The sequence below is a fragment of the Echeneis naucrates genome, chromosome 17 (genome assembly GCF_900963305.1).
Source record: "Echeneis naucrates chromosome 17, fEcheNa1.1, whole genome shotgun sequence".
In the NCBI taxonomy this organism is placed as follows: Eukaryota; Metazoa; Chordata; class Actinopteri; order Carangiformes; family Echeneidae; genus Echeneis; species Echeneis naucrates.
Genome location: NC_042527.1, coordinates 8,015,767 through 8,038,816, shown reverse-complemented (window position 1 = coordinate 8,038,816; position 23,050 = coordinate 8,015,767). Strand labels below are relative to the sequence as shown.

The 23,050-nt window shown below is 41.5% G+C and overlaps 3 protein-coding genes and 1 non-coding gene across 6 annotated transcripts; 1 reads left to right on the top strand and 3 right to left on the bottom strand.

Annotated features, from left to right (window-relative positions):
* Positions 1–16: 16 nt before the first annotated feature.
* cldn18 (claudin 18) lies at positions 17–2,390 on the bottom strand. The gene is made up of 4 exons (XM_029524732.1): positions 2,171–2,390; positions 701–865; positions 326–482; positions 17–240 (listed from the first exon to the last, which is right to left on the bottom strand). Exons 1-4 carry the CDS (start codon positions 2,388–2,390, stop codon positions 123–125), a joined length of 660 nt encoding a protein of 219 aa, XP_029380592.1. The 3' UTR covers positions 17–122.
* Positions 2,391–4,201: 1,811 nt separating this feature from the next.
* LOC115058087 (transcription factor Sox-14) lies at positions 4,202–4,939 on the bottom strand. Its single transcript, XM_029525395.1, has one exon. The coding sequence runs from the start codon at positions 4,928–4,930 to the stop codon at positions 4,202–4,204; it is 729 nt and encodes a 242-aa protein (XP_029381255.1). The 5' UTR covers positions 4,931–4,939.
* A 7,282-nt stretch (positions 4,940–12,221) lies between these two features.
* On the bottom strand, positions 12,222–12,293 carry trnap-ugg (transfer RNA proline (anticodon UGG)). The gene has a single exon. It is a non-coding gene; the product is annotated as a tRNA-Pro (tRNA).
* Positions 12,294–13,655: 1,362 nt separating this feature from the next.
* Positions 13,656–22,678, top strand: septin2 (septin 2). 3 transcript variants are annotated; one of them, XM_029524432.1, is made up of 13 exons: positions 13,656–13,858; positions 14,682–14,724; positions 15,493–15,607; positions 17,093–17,179; positions 17,279–17,402; positions 17,607–17,741; positions 17,882–17,999; positions 18,271–18,372; positions 18,842–18,987; positions 19,193–19,276; positions 20,350–20,410; positions 21,210–21,297; positions 21,451–22,678. In XM_029524432.1, exons 2-12 carry the CDS (start codon positions 14,701–14,703, stop codon positions 21,285–21,287), a joined length of 1,074 nt encoding a protein of 357 aa, XP_029380292.1. In that variant the 5' UTR covers positions 13,656–13,858; positions 14,682–14,700; the 3' UTR covers positions 21,288–21,297; positions 21,451–22,678. The 3 variants fall into 3 exon arrangements, with proteins under 3 accessions (XP_029380292.1, XP_029380291.1, XP_029380290.1); XM_029524431.1 differs by having other exon boundaries at positions 19,193–19,315; XM_029524430.1 differs by having other exon boundaries at positions 17,093–17,402.
* Positions 22,679–23,050: the final 372 nt, after the last annotated feature.

Sequence of the window (23,050 nt, the reverse complement as noted above, 5' to 3'; positions counted from 1 at the left end):
GTGATGACTGTGCATAGTTAGATCCAAAATAAGTTCAGAGACTCCAACAATCATTAATTTATACCCAGTCCAAGAAGCTTGGTCGCATTCCCATTTACTATCAAATTAAATCTGTGCTGGACTCACCGAGGTTTTCCATCTTTCACCATTTCCCTGAAAGCCAGGGACTTCAAGACACCACTAATAACCTGGACCCCTCCTCCTATCCAGGCTATGAACAATGCCGGGCCAAATGTATATCTAGTAAAATGAAGTAACATAATTCAGCAAACCAATGATATGGTGGTTATAAAAACAGGAGCATATAATAATAAATATGACATACGTGGGCATTCCTCCCATTCCCATTCCTCCCATTCCTCCTCCCATTCCCATCTCTCCTCCCATTCCCATCCCTCCATTGTAATTGGAGTAGGTGGACATCCTGAAACTGGCTACGATCTGACTGGCGTAGATAGAAGCTCCTGCAATGCCACACACACCTGAAGGAGAGGTACAAAGAGAGACAGACGGCTCAACCCAAACACCTCATAGAGAAAATCTGCATATATGTAAGAAGTCCCCTGAGCCAACGTGACATGGCAGAGGTGAAACAAAGAGATTCACGTTGGTGATTTCTCTGCTTGGTTTTACCAATTAACCCAAAGTTCAGATGTTCCTTTATAGCTTTTCTGGAGTTGAACCACAGTTGTACCCATACCAGCAATGATGAACAAGATGCCAGCGGTGAGGCTCATCTTGGCTTTGGTGGCTTCCTCTGTGCTGGTTATTGTGAGGCAGCTCAGGGAGAAAACTGATATCAGGACTGCTAGCACTCCCAGCACCGCACCCACTATCATCAGGGATCGCACAGCCTGGAAGGCACCTGTTGGGCAGAAAGCACACTCTCAGAGATGCTACATAAGCAAATGTAAGCTGGATGTTTCTGTGGCCAGATCCAAAACTTTAGAATTACTGAAGTCCGTGAGTCCAAATTCTAACAAGATACTCAGCCCTTCGTTGAAATTTTATGTTATGCAACTCCAACAATTAAGCTCTTATTTTGTTGTCCTTTAAGTCTTTAAATTAAATGTATGTTATATTTAATAAAAAAATAAATACTTGAATCAGCATAAAAATCTAGAATTTTGGAAATGTAGAATGTAAATGGTACCATGTTAATGACATCTCTAAAGGTAGAGAGGACAAAGCTGAATCTTTCTAAAATTTCAGAAAATTTCAGATTGTGTATCTTCCCGTTGAGTCCTAATTAAAAGGATGTTTCCATCGAACTGTTGTGAAACAAACTCTAAAGTGTATTTAAATGTGAAGCCTCATATATTATACAAAGGATACCAGTGTGACTGTCTGGTGACCAATATTGTAAATATTTTGTCGCACTAGATATGCTGTCGAGGTGTTGAACCTGCCCTTTGCCTGTTGTTTGTTCTGTTTCTGATAACTGCATTGACACTTTTCCTAGCTGGACAATATAGTGACCAGAATGCACTGCAACATTGTGCAAACAGTGATAAGAATGGGCTGAATACAGGAACAAGTTTGTAGGACAGCAGAACCTGTGCAAAAATAATAAAAAAAATATATATCTCTTCAAATATCGGTTATAGTTATTTTAATATATGAAATTGATCTGAAAACTTACACCAGCAAGATGTGTTTTGCTTTGAATTATGTTCGAAATAAGTGAATTCATTTCTTCAACCCCTTAGTGAGAAAAAAAAAATCCTGTATTTCCTGTATTTAAGTCTCTTTCATCAGGTGTTCTTTCCACTGTTTCCCCTTTATTTGGCTTTCACAGAATATATAACAACATTAATTTGTCATTGTGAGCTTTTTGAAACTGAATGAGACTCTTAAAACCCGCCTGTCTGATCATTTCAGAAGAAATAGCTAGTCTTTGTTTGGTAGTCCCTGAACTTCCTCTTCAGCTTGCTACTATAGATCCTTTGTCGTTTAGTTACAACAATGCAATTCAACATTGATTACAGAGATCACAGCACACGTCTAACAATGAGTTAGAAGAAGAACAGTACAAATGTTCAATTTCCTCAGAAAGAAAATGTCAATCAAAGACTGGGGACTTGAGTGAATGTAAACAGTTTGAATGTATTTAACTAATAGAAGAGCAAAGGTATCACGCCTGAATAGATACAACTAATTCATGTCCTACCTGTGAATCCCAGGATGCCATAGAGTGGTCGACACTCAGTGAATCCAGACGAAGCTGTCTCACAGTCCTGCCACAGACCCTTGTAAGTGTAAACAGATGTCACCACATCCCCCTGCCTGTCCTTGACACTCCACTTGTTCATGGCCGTGGCCGCAATGATGGCTGCTGCACCGATCAAGCCCAAAATGAATCCACCATTCTGCAGAACTAATGGCGCCATTGCGGATTTGTCTTCCAGATATCAGAGAGTATATCAGGTAACCGCAGTATTGTGTGTGCCCGGTTTATATAGATACAAAATGCTAATACCTGAAGGGCAACTGCATATGAGGATATGTTGAAGTGAAGGTGCGAATGGCAGGCAGAGAATGAAGTGGCACTGATGGTGGTGTTGGGCGGAGGCGGCTGGGTTTCGCCCAGCGAGTGATACAGCAGTAAGGGTTGGGCTACCTCCTGTTCAAAGGTGTGGGCACAGTGGCGACAGGCACACCTGACACCTAAATGAGAACTAACCCTTTCAAGGAAATTGACAGGAAATCGAATCACCCCTTTATCAGGCTTTCAGTAGTGGACAGTGAGCACATTATGCTGTAATTTGCAGCGGCAACTAGAAAATGACACACAATGTACTACATCTCACTTAGTGGACAAAAATGACATAATAACAAAACATTTGAGATAATGCAGCAACGCGCAGAATGTAGAAGTTCAGGCCGCAAAGTATTACTTAGTATTATTTGGTATTTAGAAGTAAGACAATCTGAATCAGTGACGAGAAACCTCTTTCCACATACAGAAGAAAGGTCAGAGGTCAACTCAGGCGTAGAGCTCCATCCCATCTTCATAAAGATTTGGTGTTTTGGTCCAGCACAAAGCAGCAAGGTGAACTCTCCTCTCCTAATCTGAACACAACTTTCGGACTGGCGCGTTCTGTTGTAGGTTTCAGTGCAGGTACATTTCTTTTCACTAACAAAGCTATCTCATATGATTTTCCTGATTCAACTTTACACGATATCACTTTGTCAACAAATGAGAAGGAGAGAAGTTTTGATTCTCTTATCGTGAACCTGGTTCTCGCTTGCTCTTGCTCTACAAAGACGCACACGCAGACATACTCACACCCAACAATTCTTAAACAGTAGTCACCAAAACAACAGTTTCATCCTTTTGTTCTGTCGCTTTCGGTGGACTCCGGCTTTTTGTTTTATCATAATCTTTTTTAATGGACCTTATCAGGAAATTTAAAGGCAGTTTCTTTAAATAAGACAGCTCAGGCAGTCGGAAACATGAAAACATATTGCTGTGACACTAAACCTCTACTGATAACCACTAAGTTTTTATTACAGCTTCTGGGATGTGTGGCAGTTCAAAATGGAGTGATCTGGATCAAGTATGCAAAAAGTAAAAGAAAAAATCCCACACAAAACGTATTCATTGAAAAACAACTGACTCAATATGCAGTACAATCAAATGCTTCTTATTAAAATTAGTTTGACAAGAACGTGCTCCAATGGAAAAAGCCTCGATCACCTTGCTTTCCTTTAAACATTTATTATTTTTACAAAAAAGGGAAAAAATATTCTCAGGGACAAACAGCCATTACTGTCCAGGAATGTAGGAATCCAAAAAATCAGACATATACGATGTCTTTTTTTTTTTTTAAGCCTGCATAGATAAATAAAACAACAAACAACACATTGATACTTGCAGTCTTCCTTACATCCATGTAACAAACCTCAGCTGCTGGTTTTGGTTAGTTATTCGGGGCACCCTCTCTTTAAAAAAGTGTTTTGACTTTATTTTCTTTCAAAAGAGTAACAAAATAGCATCTTCACTACTTGGTGACCCGGCTGTGTTAGAAGGAGGTGTGTGCGTGTTGAAGTATCTCATCTCTGTTTAGCTGTAATATGTGAAGGATTAAAATGTGTATCTACTCTAGCCCACTTCCTTTCCTTTAATCATCTCAGATGTGGAACCTGGCTGGGCGTAAACTTTCCCCCACCCGGACTGTGCGCCCTCCTGCCCGGCCCGTCACATGCTGGAGCTGGGGGAGCTGTATGCGTCCATGCCGCCCTTGCTCATCCCTCCGGGGAGGAGGATATACGCCACCTGAGGCTGCAAACTGGCCGCTGACCACGGACTACAGCTACAGGGCAGCACGTATCCCGGGCTGGAGGGGGGCGGGTGGCTGTGGGTTTGCTGTCCTGGGCACGCCAGGCCCCCGATCGCCCCGGTGTGGTAGCCGAAGGTGTGCGCGCTGTAGGGCAGCGAGCCCGCGGCCAGGGCGTGCGGGACCTCCGCCATCCGCTGGACAGCTCCGGTGCTGAACTGCGCCACCGGCTCCAACAGGGGGAAGGACGAGGAGGAGGAGGAGGAGGGAGCGAGCAGAGCCCTGGCTTTGTCCCCGGGGACCAGGAAGGAGTCCATGGCAAATCCCTTCAGGTGCTCCGCTGCGTCCCCCAGCAAAGACGGCAGCGGGAAAACAAAGCGCTCTCTCTTCAGGAGACTCTTGGGTTTGCGCCGGGGTCGGTACTTGTAGTCCGGGTGCTCCTTCATGTGCTGAGCCCGCAGCCTCTTGGCCTCGTCGATGTACGGACGCTTCTCCAAGTCAGACAGCAGCTTCCACTCCGCGCCGAGCCTCTTGCTGATTTCAGAGTTGTGCATCTTCGGGTTTTCCTGAGCCATCTTTCTCCTCTGCCCTCTGGACCACACCATGAAGGCATTCATGGGTCTTTTGATGTGATCTAAAGGTTTTGCCATTTCAGGAACTGACACGTTAATTAAAAACACGCGCCGATCCTACTTTAAAACAAGTCACCTCTCCCAAAAGATCATGCTCCTCCTTTGCGCAAAAAGGAAAAGTGACTAAAAAGTTGGACTGAAATGAAAATGTCTTCTCTTTATCAAGACAAAAACCGGAGACTATAATTCCAGATTGACTGTAGAAATCGCACCTGTAACTGAAAGGTAGACAAAGCGCCAAGCCCGGGCGCATGAATGGGAGTCACACGGGACCAAGTTGGATGCTTGTTATGGATGATGCTGGGCATGTCAGCCACTCATCACCACACCACTGTCACAGCGAGCAAGGCCAATGGGAATGAGAGGGAGCACTGTAATCCCTTCATAAAAACTGACTACAACATTTCTGAGGGACTCCCTCCTCTCTAGTGGCTTAGTCTCTCCAGAGCCACTGAGCCAGGAGACAAGCAGACAGGAGACCGGGGCAGAAAGTCAGCTCCTGCACAACATACCAAAAAAATACTGATGAAATCAAAGTTATTTTCCTCTGGAGCTCCACTTGGCCCCAAACGGCTCACTTACTCCGTAATGAAGTGTATTCCAGATGATCTGAGAGGAAGTTTCTGTATGTTTTAGTCATTTAAACCCAGCGCTTTTAAACCAGGCTGCATCCAAGATTTTATAAATAATGAGCTCAGCAGCATCCAGCAAAAAGAAACTCTAAATTTTTTAGTGCTTTTCAATTATATTTTCTGAAGCTTTTATTGATCAATAAATTTAAATTGGCTTCATTAGAAAGCCCCTGAAAAGCTACACCAAGCTAAAACAACTGTTTCTCAGTTGGCTACAGATGAGGCTGCATTTTCTTTACGGAGAACTTGTAACTTCAGAACAAGGAAATTGTAACTGAAGTTACAGATTAGCAAAAAAAAAGTACCCGGTTTATTATACCACAGCATGGAAGTCTAAATGTTTCGAAGTGTTCTACAGAGAGAAACTGAATCTTGCCTGAAAATGGGTGGAAAAGTAATGGACCCGGGCTGAAAGTGCAGCTAAAACTAAAACTGACTAATCCCTCTCCAAGACACAGAAGACAGGGCCCTGCATATGAAATGTTTGCAGGTTCATCAATCTGAACTTTCCTCCCTCATCCATCTCCCAATTTTTACTCATATTTTGTAAAACTTGACTTTGGCCTTAGCCACTCACTCATTTAAATTCCTTCCCATGAAGCCATGCAGGTGTCTTATATATTAATATACGTACAAGCGGTGCACCTCTCTCCCCATATAAAATCAATATTAATCACAGCCTTAATTCTCTGGCCACTAGGTGACTCTATTGATTGATGCAGTTTTCATAATTATTATACCTTATCTGATCAAAACTGTGCTTTAGCCATCTTGTCTGTTATTGAAATGACATTGATGGAGAGATGCCAGAGCCGTAACTTAACTATAACAATATGCAGTGTACTGTATAGGCAATGAGGGCACTTAGGGATAATGACGGGGGATTGCTGAGTATATACTCAGGAAGTTCATTTCCAAAGGAGGTGTTCAGCGCTGACTCTTTGGGGAACTAAGTGGGAGCCTCCAGGCCGCTTCAGAAGCACCCAAAATGGCGTCAGCAAAAAGGATTATTATCATGACAGAAGCGTGATGTGTTTCCCTGTTGACAGACCTGTGGCAGTTAGTTGAAGCTCCAGGTTTAGGTTTTGCTAGCAACGATAAACTTAGATATCAGGTGAGTAGGAGGCCTTTACTTCATTTACCTCCCGCCATCAAAGGCACTGGGCCTCTTCAAAGGCAAAATAAATGGACACAGAAGATCCAGTGGTGGCAACGATAAGATGTTTTTCAGAGTTTCTTCGGTGGGTTTCCTCAGAGCAGACGGGCTGCAGGGATAAAGTGAGTGGCAGCAGGGGTCGGGCAGCTGATCTGTCTCCTCGTAGCTGTGCTGTTATCTGCTGTGCTGTAGGTTCAGGTTTGGCACACAGGAGGCCCCCACTACCACACAGAGACAATGATTACTTCCACGGAGGGACCGTGTCGTAGAGAGTTTTCAGCAGTTGCACGTGAGCAACAACGTGACATGGAGGGCAGTTTGGAGAAATGATCTGTTTCCTTGGTGCATTCGTCAACATTTGTTCCCATCCGCCACAAAACTTTCAGTAGAGGAAAAACACAGAGTACGTCTGTTTTTCTGTGTACTAGTCAGTGTTTGGTTCGACTTCTAAGAAAGGGCATCATTTCAACTCTGGAGGGATGAGGAGGGGAAATGGGTAATAAGAAAAACTGCCAGCAGCACAAAATGGCTGTCGTAATCCGGTTATCCCCCAGGCTCTAAAGATACTGGTCCTCTCCTTAGGAGTCTATCTTTTCTTCTTATGTCAAAACTGTCCTCCATGCACTCAGGTGGATTAAGGAGTCACACCGTAGAAAGAAATTGACAGGTACAGAAAGACCTGAGGGTGAAAAGGAAATGAAAGATGACACAAAGAGACAGACCGGGCACTTGGGCCAGGGGAGTGTGCCAACGTCTGGTACGAGAAGAAACGATTGAGCCAACTACATGCTGGGGAAAAAATGCTGATGGGTCCTACTAGTCCAATGCATTGATGAACTGAATAATTATTGGCAAATGTAATTAGTTATTATATGTCTCTTAATCTTCGGAAATGGCTCTTCTGTCTGTAACTTGCTGAGGTGTTTGACAACTGTATTGTACGTACTGATCCGGCTGTGCATTGGCTTTAATGGCGGCTGTGCAGGAGTGTCCATTATTAAAACTCACTTAGAGTAGATTACATTCAGGCAGCTTTGAAAGAAAGGCCTGACTCTACACCGGCTGTTTTAAGGGTAGAAGAGGATGCTGAAATGATCCGACGCTCAAGAGAAAAATAAGCAGTTAATCTTAATATTCTGCAGATTCAGAAAGTGTTCAGACCCCCTTACTGTTTTCACATTTTATCTTCTTGCTGTCTTGTGTTAAAACAAACAGCACACTCAACCATCTAAACTTAGTAATAAAATGTGAAAAAATGATTTTTGACACAGAAAAAACGTAAATATGACACAGAGACAAGTTTTCACCCGTTTTGTTAATATACTTGAAATTATGTTCAGGTTCCTCCAGTTTCACTTGATCATATCTGACCTGTGCTGAATTCAGAGGATTTGGAAAGATATGCAGGTCTACTTCGGGTTTCAGAGACAGGACAGTGTCCTGGCACAGATCAGGAGGTGGCAACAAAACCTTTCTGCTGCCCTGAAGAACAGAGGCCTTCACAATTTGGAACACCAGGACTGTACCTGACCACTTAGCAATCAGGAGAGAAAGGCTTTGGCAGGAGAAATGATCAAGGACCCAATAGTTACTCTGGCTGAGCTCCAAGCATCCTGTGTTTAGATGGGAGAGACAGCGATCCACTGGTCTGACCTTAACGGCAGAGCCGCCGAAAAGCTGGCTCTCCTCAGTGAAAAGACAAATCAAAACTGCTTGGAGCTTTCACAGAACCACCTAAAGATGTCTCAGCTATAACCTTAATGTCTGGAGGGAAACAGACATAATAACTCATCGCCTGCCTCATCTGAGGACAAGGAGACGGCAGCATCACATTGTGGGCTGAATGGAGCAAAGTGCAGTTATGTCCTGAGTAAAAAACCTGATTGAAGACAAAGCTTTACCTTCTAACAGTGCGCAGGAGTGGCTTCGGGACAACTGTGAATGTCCTCAAGTTTCCCAGCCAGAACCTTGTGGAACCAAATCAAACATATGCAGAGAGACCAAAAATAGCTGTGCACACACATCTCCATCCGACCTGAAAGAGCTTGAGAGGATCTACACAGAAAAATGGCAGAAAATCCACAAATCCAGATGTGCAAACCTTGTCACATCATACTCAAGTCCACAGTTGCGGATTTGCTGCTTTTCTTCATTTTGGATACTTCACAACAAATTTCTTCAATTTAATATTTAAAAATGCATTTACTTTAATGGACACCCAACTAGAAGACCTGTCCTGATAAACACGACCATTTTCATAAAGGTTTTTATAATTATGGAGTCACTAAATGAAATCAGCAAATAATCAACACCAGGAAAACAGTTTCATTGTCTGTTTTTTAACTGAAGTGCAGAAGAAGAAGGAAATAAAATTAACAGATTCAAAATAACCTGTTTTCAAATTTATAGACCAGAACAAAAAAATTGACTAAACAAAAATGCTTGTCTATATGTGAACCACACCAATTTGATATATTCTGTCAAGAACAGGAGTGAGAGAACATTATTAATGAATTATTGTAACGCAGATGTTTTCACAGAGGTTCCCGACTTGAGGTCCCAGGTCCTCGTATGGAGAGGTGGCTCTTTCCGCAGGCTGGTGTATTGTGCTTTTCTGCAAATCCTGGTGAATCTCAGCAGGATTTCAGAGGTACCAACATTTTGAAATTAGAAATACACACTTTCGCCTCATGGAAATCAGTCATTTGAGTTGAATGACTCAAAGAAAATGAACCCCCACCAAGTTTGGGACTGTGATGTTGTACAGTAGTAAACTGGTGAATGGGTTTCATTCTGATTATGTGGAAAGTTTAGATACACTCATACTTCAAATTCTGTCATTTCAGCTCCAAAAAAATTCACTGAAATCCAAAAGCTGCATTCAAGCCGAACAAGAGTTTCTGACACTTCTGAGCAGTCAGTTAGGGAACGTTTCAGGGGGAAAATCCCCAAGATTTTCATTGCTCTAGGGGGGAGGGATTTCACTAAATCTTGTGCTTATTCTCATGATGCTTAGGAAAAGTAAAGCAGTTTTAATAGCTTTCCCCTTGACACATTGATGGTGGAATATGCTTTGACTCTTTTGCAGATAGCTTCAATCCTTAGAGGCGGAGAGAGAGGGAGAGAGGGAGTTAGAGATCGGCTCGTCTCTGCCTGCTTGTACACTTTCATAAGGCCACATCTAGGATAAATTAATACACTTCCTCCAACATTGGAGGATAAAACCTGAAGGCCACAACATCAGCCAGCTTGGAATACAACCGAGTCAGCAGTCAATGAGATACATTTGCAACCAGGCATTTCTCAGCGACTCAGTGCCATAGAGGCAGGGGATTTAAAATGTCCTGCAGTAAATTAAGTGCTGCTTGAAAAGTGAAAGGTGCCGGCTAAGCAGGACGCTGCTTACTTTCAATGACAGACTGGTTAAGGGGGTGATGATGGTGTGGTGATGGAGGGAGGAGGAAACCGAAACAGGGGCTGGGAGCTTTTTCTGATTCAAGCGCCAATGCTTTTAGATTTTTGCAGAATGTTCGTGTGGAGGTTTTGCCAAGGGAACAATGACATTCATAGAAAAAGACAAATCACAGATATGATGGTGCACAACATAAAAAAACACAAATCTATCCATACATTTGCATATACACATACATACATTAATTTTTATTTTCAAAAGTTTCTCCTTCAGCTTTGTATCTCAACAGCAAAATCGCAGTAAGTTCCTCTCCAGGGATCCGAGACTGTGTGTCAGTAGTTATGGGGATTGCGATTCAGCTGTGTAGCTTGAGGCCATGAAGGTAAAGGTAAAGGTTTCAAAAGTAAAAAGTAAAACATTAAAGTCAGTCCTGCAGAAAACTGCTAGCCAATGTGAAAACTGCATCGAAGAGGAGTAATAGTTTCTTACCTTTTATTAGTAAACTATCTGCTGTACTGTGTGTTTATAACAAGTAGATGAGCTATGTGTGTATTTGTTCATAATCATATTCTTATTACGTTTCCCACTGCATGATGTAGCACCTGCATCGTTTTGATGTTATATTGTTGTTTTTTTTAATTACTGTACCCATTTTCCTCATTTATTTCAGTGCTCTGTAATAATCATCATGCAGGGTCATAAAATCACCACACAATCTTTTATCTCTGACAGAGCTCCAGACACTTGTTGCCTTTATATTACAGATCTTGTGGTGGAGCCAGCGAGGTGCAAAAGCCCACTGAGTTCAAATGTAAGTACATCTCACATTTGTGAGTGAGCACGCACAAATTAATCCAACAGCAACAATCCTCTACACACTCAAGAGTGGGTTGTATTATTGCTGTGCACAGCTGCAGCGGGTTATCATCAGCTCTCACAACTGCATTTGTCCCCTGATGGTAAAGTAAATCTGAGTAAAATCTAATGAAAGCACGTGACAATATCCACATTCTACCACTAGTTTCTGGCAGTAGATTTGAATAAGGTTACATGTGAAATGAAAGGGAATGTGGCTCCCCAGGAAGTGGAAGCACAAGATATTAACAAACCTGAGCAAACAATGGCACAGTCCTTTAACTTCATATATTTGCATGTTTCTTCTCTCTGAGGACTGGGCTTACAGCATCCGTTAAAAGAATGCAATTTCACGAAAGCAGAACAGGAACCTTTTGCCATGGTAAGAGGGCTGACACAGGAAAGAGACACTTGGGATACATAGAAACGTACCCCCATATTATGAAGCCACTCGTACAAATGACAGAGCATGGCTCCACTAAGAGGATTATGGAAATAATGGAAGTAGTGTAGCTCCTGGGGCGATGATATGCTTGCTCTAACAGAAAGGGAAAAAAAGACTAGTATTTTCCAAGATAGCTCCTGGACTCGTGTTAAGCAGAGCAGTGGCTGTCCTGAGCCAGACCGGAGGGAGGGGTGCAGAGATGCTGTCACAACAGCAAGCTCAGATAAGCCCCTGCTGGGTGAAGACAGAAAGGCATTAAGTGAGCATATTTCTTAAGTCGTCTGATGCTCCTCCAGCGCCGCTGGAGTGAGGCTGTGCTCAGAAGGAGTATAGGCAAGTGGTTTTGATCCACATATATTAGTGTTACTTTATAAGCATGTTTTTGCACAGGTGAGTCTAGAAAGAAAGGAAGTGAAAGGGAGCCAAAAACTACAGATAAACTGTACCTGAATTGTTCTCTGTAACTGACCAAGGCTTAAACTGGTCACAGCTCGTATAATACGACATCTCACGTTTAAATCTCTGTGACTAAATCACATGTGTTTTGTGGACGAAAAGGCAACTCATGCAGATGTAACGTCCAACTAATATCCTACACTTGCACACAAATTAGACACAGAAAGTGCTCATTGTCATACTGCAGAAGACCACAAGAGATCAGTATAACAGTGCTTCACGGGCAGGCCTGGATCGGCGGCCTGTACTCTGTGTTTTTGCCTCAAATCGGGGCTAAAACTAACACAAGACGGCGAGATACTACAAGATGGAACTGAAAAAGGATAGACATTAACAATGTTGAGCTAAAAATTGGGCTCGTCCGGGATTTGAACCCGGGACCTCTCGCACCCAAAGCGAGAATCATACCCCTAGACCAACGAGCCACATATATTACAGGGCGACAGACAGACTTATAAAGCAACAGCTGTAGCTTAAACTCTGTTTAACACCATCGGTTGTATTAAACAGACCGGCATAATCTGCTAAATTGAGAAATCACTTAGATGTGTATGTAAATGATCGGCTGGAGGTCCATGGACTCTGCAGGGCCCAAAGGCTCTCATAATGATTACAGCCAGTAAGGACTAAGGATTATTTCTCCTCCTCTTCATCAGACCTCACGGCCTTAAGGCGGATGGGTTAAAACTACTGGGGTGAACCGTCTTCAGCATCAGTTCTCTGGTCCAGCCTATTGATTTCAGAGAAACGTCCTCTTGTTTTTTTTTTCCCCACGATATGAGAGAAATGACAGTAAAGTTGATAAAAAGTGTTGTTGTTGTTGTATATTTAAACTTGTGAATGGTGGCTGTCAATGTGTTATACTGAAATGAGGACATCATGATGCTTTCTGCTTGCTCTGAGAGTAATTTAAAACTTGAAATCTTTAGGTATTATTGTGCTGCTGAATTTAAGGGATTAAGAAATTGACCGTAAAACTGCCCCAGAATAGATAATACGTGGACAACCTATATGACAAATGAATGATAACATCACAGTTTGTCAAAATCCACAGAAAACCAATTAAACTGTGGTTGTAAATTACTTGATGATTGTAGACATAGTGACCGAAAAATTAACAAAGTAAAAATATGATTTTTTTCCACAAATTAAGATCACTTCAATATCCATCTATTAAGTTGTTTTTTCAACTTGTTTGTTCATATGCCCACTGCAGATAGATTTACTTTTAAAAAGTAAGTATGATATTAGACTGTTAGTTTATTGTAATCAACCTGTTGTATCTATGTCTTCCGTGTGCTTGTAGATGGGTAGAAGGTGGCAGTAATACAAATGGCAAGGGGTGAGGAGTAGTGACTGCTCAAATTGCAAACTTCAAGGTTGATGGATGAGTACAGGTAATGTAATAATAATAATAATAATAATAACAACAACAACAACAACAACAACAACAACAACAACAACAATAATAATAATAATAATAATAATAATAATAATAATAATAATAATAATAATAATAGGGTTAGACATGCAGACAGGGGGACAGACATACAGACAGGGGGACAAACATGCAGACAGGGGGACAGACATACAGACAGGGGGACAAACATGCAGACATGCAGACAGGGGGACAGACATACAGACATGCAGACAGGGGGACAGACATACAGACATGCAGACAGGGGGACAGACATACAGACAGGGGGACAGACATACAGACAGGGGGACAAACAGACCAGAGGACGGGCTGAGCCCGCAGGCTGCTGCTCGTGTCGCCCGTTGCATTGTGGTCCATGAGCTAGAGGAAGCTGCAGCAGCGGAATCTGAGGAATTTGAGGTGTCCGCCAAGTCCGCCGTTAACGGTCAGCTCAGTCGGTCGGTCGGTCGGTGTCTCTCTGCTCTGTTTTCTCTACTTCTCCTCTGATTATTCAGACCTTGGTGTCCGGCTGTGGAGGTCTCCGTTTGAGCAGAGGACGCTAACATTAGCCGTGTAAGTGAACATCCTGCCGGAGCAGCTGCCGGCTAGTTAGTGGTTAAGCTAAGATGGCAAGTTTCTGAGCAGCTAGCAACTGATTTTAGGGGGGAAACAGATTTAAATTAGGCTCAACTGGCCGATTCCGAACAAAAACTGAGTTAAATTGATGTTTTTTTGTTGAAGATTGCGGCATCGGGCCTTTTTTCCGTTAGAGGAGCAGCGTTTGCTAATTAACCGGCTAATCTCAGCAAAAGTCGCTTGTTGGTTTTAGTTGCCGCTATCTGTTTCTGTTGCTAATCTAAGTTCAAACATTCTCCTTAAATTGGTTCAAACTAAAGTTCAAACAAACTATGACACACGCATTTGTTTAATCGAATAAAACAACAGTTTAATGATGATGATGATGGCGGTGAAACATCCTCCTCCTCCTGTGTGAGTGCTGTAGGTGTGTTTCTGACTACTTCAGTTCAAGTTAATAAAGAATTTATAATCACGACCCAACAAACAACAACAAAGTATTTACAGATATGACATTAGCTGCCAATCTGTTGGGATTAATAAAAGAAGATTAATCAGTAATCCTGATCATCATAATGTAGCAGCTGTAAAGCAGCTAAGCAGGAAAAGGAGATAGTTTTTTTTTTGTATTTTGTGGTGAGACGCAGATCTGTCACAAACCCAACTTCCTGCCTCTGTCTCACTCAGGCCTGAAAGTATGTGACTGCATAGATTAACTCTAGAGAAGTTTCACACAGGCCAGAGCTGAAGTGTCGTGTTTCAATGCCATGTATCGCTGTGAACTTCGTCAGTATGTGATGCAGTCTGTGTTTTCTTCCAGGAAACTCAAAGATTAAAACATGTCTCAGGCTGACAAAATGAAGGTGAGTTTTGGAACATCTAAAACCAAATATTTCACCTAAGTACCAGGCTCCCTCTTTAGCAGGGACAATGATGATAAAGTAAGACTTGATTTTAATAATGTGTTATCTTTCTCATAGCCAAAAACTTTTTATTAAAGATGTAATTAAAAAGTCTGCTGTCGTTTTGGCTCAGTCCAGAATTTGTTTTGGTGAGGCATTTTGTTTATCCTCATTAGTTGGTTACTTGTTGGATAGTTGGACTATTCCTATGACTCACTGATGTGGCTTTATGTGGGTTGAACAGCCAAAGGCACCACATGAACACACTGCTTATTAGTCTTATCAGTCACGACTTGAGCTGAAAGGGCAGTTTGAAAATAAACTGTGGGTAAAGAGCAAATTAAACAAAGAGCTTGTACCTTTTTGACTTTGAATTTACCAGCATGTTGGGCGGGGTAGGGTTGCCCTCAGCGTAGGAGAGTCATAAACACTGGAATGTAAGGTGGAGGGTCTTTTGTAAATAGGCTGAAGAGAGGTCACTCTTGTCCTCCATAAAGACCCTGGTAGTTGATGAACAGATGTTTCTGCCTCTAGCTCCAGGAGGGACTTATTTAATTGCCAAAACATTGTACAACGTGAAAGAGATTCAGATTCATTTGCAGCCATAATTATCTCAAAGTAAATCACTGTTTCTGTTTAAGCCTACCGTCTTTCATCTTAAATTTAATTGCCACCAGATAGTATTATTGTGATTGTGACTCTTCTCCATTATCTCCTTTTGCTCTACAGCAAGGCCAGTTCACGAACCCTGAGACCCCAGGGTATGTTGGATTTGCCAACCTGCCTAATCAGGTTCATCGCAAGTCAGTAAAAAAAGGATTTGAGTTTACATTGATGGTTGTAGGTGAGTGTTGTCTTTACAGTTTTTGAAACTAGTTCTAATTTTGTTCATTTCCTCCTTTTCTTTCATGACTCTAGTTTTGATTTTGGTTAGATAATGATGATGCATCTTAGTGATTGCTTTCAAGCTAGACTTCTTAAGTAAACATAGAGATTTGAGGAAAGAATTTTCTAGCTCATGGGAATGTGATATTGGGATGAATTTATGGTATAATTTTGACCATTGGTCTGCACAATGTCTAGTGTCGTATGTTATTCTTTCAGAATGGCTTTTCTAAATACGAGCCTCACAAATCGTAGTGCCACTTGTTTGTATGTTAGGTATTTTGTCTGAACCATAGGTGTCTCTTAGTGAGCACAAAGGCTTTTAGGACAGTTTATAATGGCAGCTGTCACATCAGTAAGGTTGTTCAGCTGGTGTCAGCAGCAGTGCAAACTTCTTGATGGGAGTGCTGTGACTGTGTGAACCTCTGTTCTTGTTGACAAGGAGGAAGGGTAAGAGCTTTCCCCCAACACTGCTCATCCTTTTGCTTTAAAATAAACCAGTGAGGAATGTAGCCTGTGGGCCTTGAGGGACTGATACAGTGGACAAGGCCTGTTGGTCATGCTAGAGCAGAAATACTTTTTGAGTGTCGATTTTCCCCTCAGATATAAATGAACAGTTGTTATTTTCATCCATTGTTATTCTTTTTCACAGTTAATATTTCATCTTAAGCCCTACCATAACAGTATGCATTAGATCTTCATGTAGTCTGGCTAATTGTGATTTTAGGATGTAGGAAGAATGCTTGTCCATCTTTTGACACTGCTCTGGTGGGACCCACAGTTACATTTGTTGGTAACGTTTTGGGTACATTTTTTTTCTCAGCATCTCTAACACAATCCTGAGACTTATATTTCTTAAATTTTCTATATATTTACATTTTTTTTCACTCATGTTGCCTAAGCTGAACTACTTCTGTAGGTTTCCCAGATAGATTTGGGTTTAACTACAGGGCTAAAAGCAGGTTCAGTGGTAGAATTGTGTTTTTCTTTTCTGAGGAAGTTTGTCAAAGATAATTCATAATCAGGCAATATGACCAGACGCATGCAAATGAGATCGGTCTCAAAGTTTCAGTTGGTGGTTTCCTCAGTTCAAAGCAGATTTCCCTGCAAAGATGGAGTCAGGCAATAGAATATGTTCTCCCTGTTCTTTGTTCTTGAGAGTATTAAACTCTTGTTGCTGCCACTAATTATGAAACCATACTGTGCTTTCTCAGCTGCTGGAGTTGTTTAACCACCCATCTGACCTATTTCTTGAAAAGATTAATAAAGCCATTTTTAGTGACACATATTCCCTTGTGGTTCAAGGCCTAGTGTGTGTTTCCTGCAGCACACAGATAAAGGCTTTGTTCCGTTTTTCTTATTTCTTTAGTTGAAACTATCTATTTCTATGCTTCTGTAATTTTTGTTTTAATCCTGATGACTGACTTCTCACTGTTGTGTAAAGGTGAATCTGGACTTGGAAAATCCACCCTGATCAACAGCCTTTTTCTCACTGACCTTTACCCTGAGAGAGTCATCCCTGGAGCAGCAGGTACAACACACACACACACGCACACTTACATATACAAACACACAGACTCTGAGCTGACTGTGGTCTTACATTTCGTTGCTTATTTTTTCCTTTTACTAGAAAAGATAGAACGGACGGTTCAAATTGAGGCATCGACTGTAGAAATTGAGGAGCGTGGAGTGAAGCTCCGTCTCACTGTGGTAGATACACCAGGATATGGAGATGCCATCAACAGCCAGGACTGGTAAGAAATCTTTTAAGAGTGTATGCTGATGAGGAGCCAGTGTCAGTGCTGCAATCTTGAACAACAACAACTCACTAATCTTTGACAGAAAATGGCAGGAGCAGGTTTTCAGCTTTTGAATTTATTATTTAGTGGACTAACTTCTGCTAAAACATGCTGCCATACAAAGTGGATGGCTAACATGACTTTTATTTTTTCTTCCAGTTTCAGCACAATTATCAGCTACATCGATGACCAGTTTGAGCGCTACCTCCATGATGAGAGTGGCCTAAATCGCAGACATATTGTTGACAATAGAGTTCATTGCTGCTTCTATTTCATTTCCCCTCTTGGACATGGGTAAGCCTTGTAAGACACACTAACACACTCCATTAATGTGCTGACATTGCATTTATTCATTTTTTAGCTTTTCAGAAATTCCTTCTTGAGCCCCTTGTGTCTATTTGACCCTCCCATCTGTCTGTTTCCTGTCTGGCCAGCCTGAAACCCCTGGACGTCCAGTTCATGAAGGCCATTCACAATAAGGTTAATGTGGTTCCTGTCATCGCCAAGGCGGACACTCTGACCCTCAGGGAAAGGGAACGGCTCAAGCGCCGGGTGAGAACAACACAGTTGTCCATTGTTGGCAGGCTGGGTGGGGGCCTTATTCCTGAGATGAGCAGCAGCTGTCATGTGCTCAAGCTCACTGCTTTAGTGTTACTGGAGCAACAACTTCAGTAGGCTGAGACGTCATGTTAGGAAATATTGTTGTTAGTAGACAGCCATATGAAGTGAAATTCTTCTGTTCTTACTAAACAGAAAACAATAAGTTGTCACATATTCACATACCCGATAATGACCTTTGCTGTCTCCCTGTTTTCTTGATAAGATTCTGGATGAGATTGATGAACATGGTATAAAGATTTACCACCTTCCTGACGCAGAATCAGATGAAGATGAAGACTTCAAAGAACAAACTAGGATCCTCAAAGTAAGCTTTTTTTCTACACTGCTGTGTCCTTGAATGAATACAAATGTTCTTCCTTACATATGAAACATATCCTTTAACAGTATTCAATTAATTTGATTTCATTACTTATGAAGTGTCTGAGATATTTATGTGAGTGGTTGAAACATAAGATCAAACAACATGAAATATGGGCACTCCCCAATTTATGAACAAGTTGTGTTCCGAACGGTCATTCTTAGCCTGAATTGTTTCTAAGTTGTTTGTAACAGAGTATGTCTTAACGCTAATCCAAGTACAAAGAACTGTGACGCTGGGGTGGTGTAGGCTGCGTTCTTGTGCAGCATGGGTAGCAGCGAAATTTGCACCAGGTGGAAGAAACCTGGAGCAATCCAAACACAATTTTAACTTTCAGCTCCCTCTGTTCGTATCTCTGAATGTTTGTAAAACAAATATTCGTAAGTAGAGTAGTGACTGTATCTCTCTTTTCCAGGCTAGCATCCCATTTGCAGTTGTAGGATCCAACCAGCAGATTGAAGCCAAGGGCAAGAAGGTGAGGGGCCGCTTGTATCCCTGGGGAGTTGTGGAGGTGGAGAACCCAGAACACAACGACTTCCTCAAACTGCGCACCATGCTGATGTGAGTAGTAGAGTTGTTATCCTTATTATTTAAAAAGTGCCTCTCTTAAATATTTTAATCATATAGGTGAGCTGACACGAAAAGCTTAAGTTTCTGTTTACTAGGACAGTTCACTAGGATGTCTGTAGCCATTCTGGGGGGAGAAAAAAAGTTCATGTTTGTGTAGAAGTATTTATTAGTAGTTGATTTTTCCACATGTCCTCAGAACCCACATGCAGGATCTTCAGGAAGTGACCCAGGACCTGCACTATGAGAACTTCCGCTCAGACCGCCTCAAGCGGGGTGGCAGGTTGTCCTCCCATGGTTATGTTCTGCCTCTGTCTCCTGCGTACGTACTTGTCTGTCAGCTTGCTTTTCTGCACCTCCCCCCACCTCAGACAACAGACATCTGAAATCAGATACAGAATACAAAAATGTTAGAAATGCATAGAAATGCCACTGTCAGATACATGCGCAGACCCATGGAAACATTTCATTAATGAAAGTTTTTTTTTTTTCTGTATGATTGATAAATTCCATTCTTTGTCGATGCTGACGTATTACCAGTTCTGTAGTACAGTAGCTCCAACTCATCATTTGCATGCGAACCATAGCAGGTAGGCTTTAGGATTGAAGTACCAGTGAATTTAAAGCGTTTGACTGTAGGGATTGTTTTTTTACACACTTAGCTGTTAGATAAGATGGCATGTGTAGTTTGAGTCCATGTAGAAGTTTTAAACAGGATTACTGTGTGTGCCATTTAATGATAGTGTGGAGACATCATCGTTTAACCCTTGATGTAGACCTCAGAGATTCTTTTAGAATTTTCTCTGAAGCCAGCCCAGGATAAGGGATTGGCTTTACTGTCTTCATGGTGCCTCACCATCTTTCCAATGATGGCTGTCTGGTCTTGATTTGTCCAATCTCATGAGTGGACTGTTGGAGGTACCTTTTTATTTATTATTTTTTTTTTGTTTGGGGGAGGTAACGCTGTTCCCCTGACTCTTGCACTTGCTTTTTCTTTGAATCTTTCTCCTTCCATCTCTTTGTTACTTGTTGTAGATTTCCTCTTTTCTCCACTGAGCCTTTTGTATCCCCCTGCAAAGAAAACCTCCACTAACCCACTGAGCCCTTTTCACTTTCTCAATGTGGCTTTTGTCATGTTTGCTTAAAGTTACTTAAAATGCTACAATCTCCACCTGGAAGCTTACACGCACACACACCACTGCTCTGCTGAAATCATCACACGATATTGCTTTTTTAACTTATTTCACTGTGCATTTAATGCAGTTTTGCTACTTGCCATATGTTCTACATAAATTATAATGTATAATATATAAACACATTTTGAGATAAAAATAACTAATTGTGCCACCAATACAGGAAAGGACCGGAGCCGGAGGAAATGGACAAGGACATGATCCTGCAGGAGAAGGAGGCCGAGGTGGGAAATTTCACCATATCTGCCAATATAATAACAATATGATTTTGAGATCTGAGTCAGCTTAGGCATTTCCCTCCGTTTGCAGTCTTTATGGCAAGCTCAGCAAAGTGGCTGCTGGCTGTTGTAAATCATACAACATTTTGTACTTGTTATTCAGAATACATGTATTTAACTGCTGAATAATTCAGGATCACATCTAGTTTTTGTCGAAGCAGACAATAAGGGAGTAGTTGTTTCTAATCAATGTTTAATAACAGGCATTATTACTACTACATTACTACATTATTAAATTAAGTCTGTACATTGTCTGACAGAGAAGGGAAAGAACCTATTTTATTTTATTTTTATTTTTTTACTTGATTGGAAATGGTATTGGTTTGCTGGTAAAGTTACCAGGCTGGAGAGTGGATAGAGAGAGAGAACAGAAACAGGATCAGGAAGACAGGAGAGGGGGCGGGGGTACAAAAACAACAGCAACAGCAATATCAACATAAACAATGACAGCATTGGTACCAGGATTTTTCATGCAATATGAATTGTGCACCTTGTTTGTATGCAAGTGTGTATGCTGCGGTTTGTCATTCATGCTGTGGGTAGCTGACTTTAGCTGATGTGGGGGGCCAGAGCAACACACCCCTGGCCCAGGATATCAGGCAGGTCAGGACCAGGCCACCAGGGCACAGGAAGGGAAAGAATCTGTATTGACACAGTATCCCAACTGTTTCAATCAATGTGTCTGTTCTTGTTTCAAGCGCAGTTGTTGTTTCCATGTCACACGTTGATATTCTTTGTAATGCAGTTGAGACGAATGCAGGAGATGATTGCCAAGATGCAGGCCCAGATGCAGAAGCAGGGAGACGGAGAGGGAGATGTGTGAGACATCTACGGTAGGAGCCCGATCCATGGATGCTCTTCATGCTCCCTCTCATGCCAACAAACTGCTTATTATCATTATTAAAATCGGATCCTTCATTTCCTGCCCTTCTAACTTTTTCAGTTTCAAATCAAATTGATAATTTGCATTTTCTTTTCTGCTGTAGGTTTTTGAACCTCTGCTCCACATGGGTAGCAGATGAAGCACAGAAGCTGTCAAAGCTGTTTGGTTATTGACTTGTATTGCTTGCCACTATTTTTATTCAATCCCACGTAGGATCTGGGTTTTTGTTTTTTTTTTTTTATACACACAGTAAAATATATTGAAACAGTGTTATGTTTATATATTTACACACGGTTTCTTTGTTTTCTTTTCTCTTTTTTTGTTTCATTTTATTAACTTGCCAGTCACTTAAATGAAGTCATGTGACCCATCTTTAAAATGGTGACAATTTATATATATATATTTTTTTTTATACCAACCCATTGGGATCTTCTTACTTCCACTTTTTTTCCTCCCCCCCCCCCCAGTTCCTTACTCTTTTTACTATTGAGAATACCAAAGTATTGGTGCTTCTGTTCAGTGTTTTGAGTCCCTAAACATTTTGCAGAGCAGATATTAACATTGGCTCCGTAAAGAGCTTCATTGGGAAAGTCCACTATGGTGAAAACTAGTAGCAGAAATAGTTTTATGCCATTGTCTCAGTACTGCTTTTGTCAAGTGGAAACAACTTACACACAAGCCTCCAGTCATAGAGGGTTCATTCTGCTCACTCAACATATACCACTCATACAGTATACTCATGCATGCGATGCTCAACCTTGCCTTTCTCCAGTCTGGTCAAATTTCAGGTAAATTTCTCCTTTTAGTGCTGTGTTGGGACCAGTTCCTCCCCTTTCTCTCTGAAGTATTACCCACCAGTGCCATCCTCACATCCATATCACAACTCCCTTAAAGTGTTGTAAAGCTCATTAAGTTTGAGAAGGACAGTCTTCCTGTACACCTGACAAATGAAGGACAGACGAATGACACGATTTTAAACTGTGACTCACTTCTATTTGGTGCTTTGGTGCATCCTTCAATTATATTTACATTGTGTCCCAATGATATTGTGAAGGGAAGTCATATACCAGAGAGCTTTGGTATTTTGTCTTTCATCACCGTTTGTCAACTTTAGTGTCCCGACTGCTGATTACTTTCGGTTTGCCGTGACCACAGCGGTTAAATGTGACCTGATGAGGTCCCTGTAGCCAACGTTCCCCTCACCAGCCAAGATGTGAGTTCTTGACATTCCTCTTTGTGCTGTTTTTATCCAATATGAAAGTACCAAATATTGTTCTTGATACATATATTGTAATAAAGGTTTTATTAAACTTGATTAATCTCTTCTGTGATCTGAGCCTTTTTGTAATTTCTCATTAGTCTTTGAAATCACCTCCATATAACCAATGGTCAGCTCATCTGTGTCACTGTATTAAATCTGTCTCCTTACATTGTGCTCCTGATTTAGAAAAGGCTGCATCTCCCAAACACATCAGCTGATGTTTGGCCTACTCATGTGTGCATAAAGTAAAAGTAAGAGTAACTAACAATAAACAAAGCAAGTTAATTAGACATGTTAACATATAAATATTGACATAAATTACTGAATTATTTCTACCACCTTTACTGCCCAATGTATTTTATGGTCTAATGATGCACAGATGAGGGATCACCTATCTGAACAGATTAAAAGTGTAGGTGAGCATCATGGGTCAGCTTCTGTT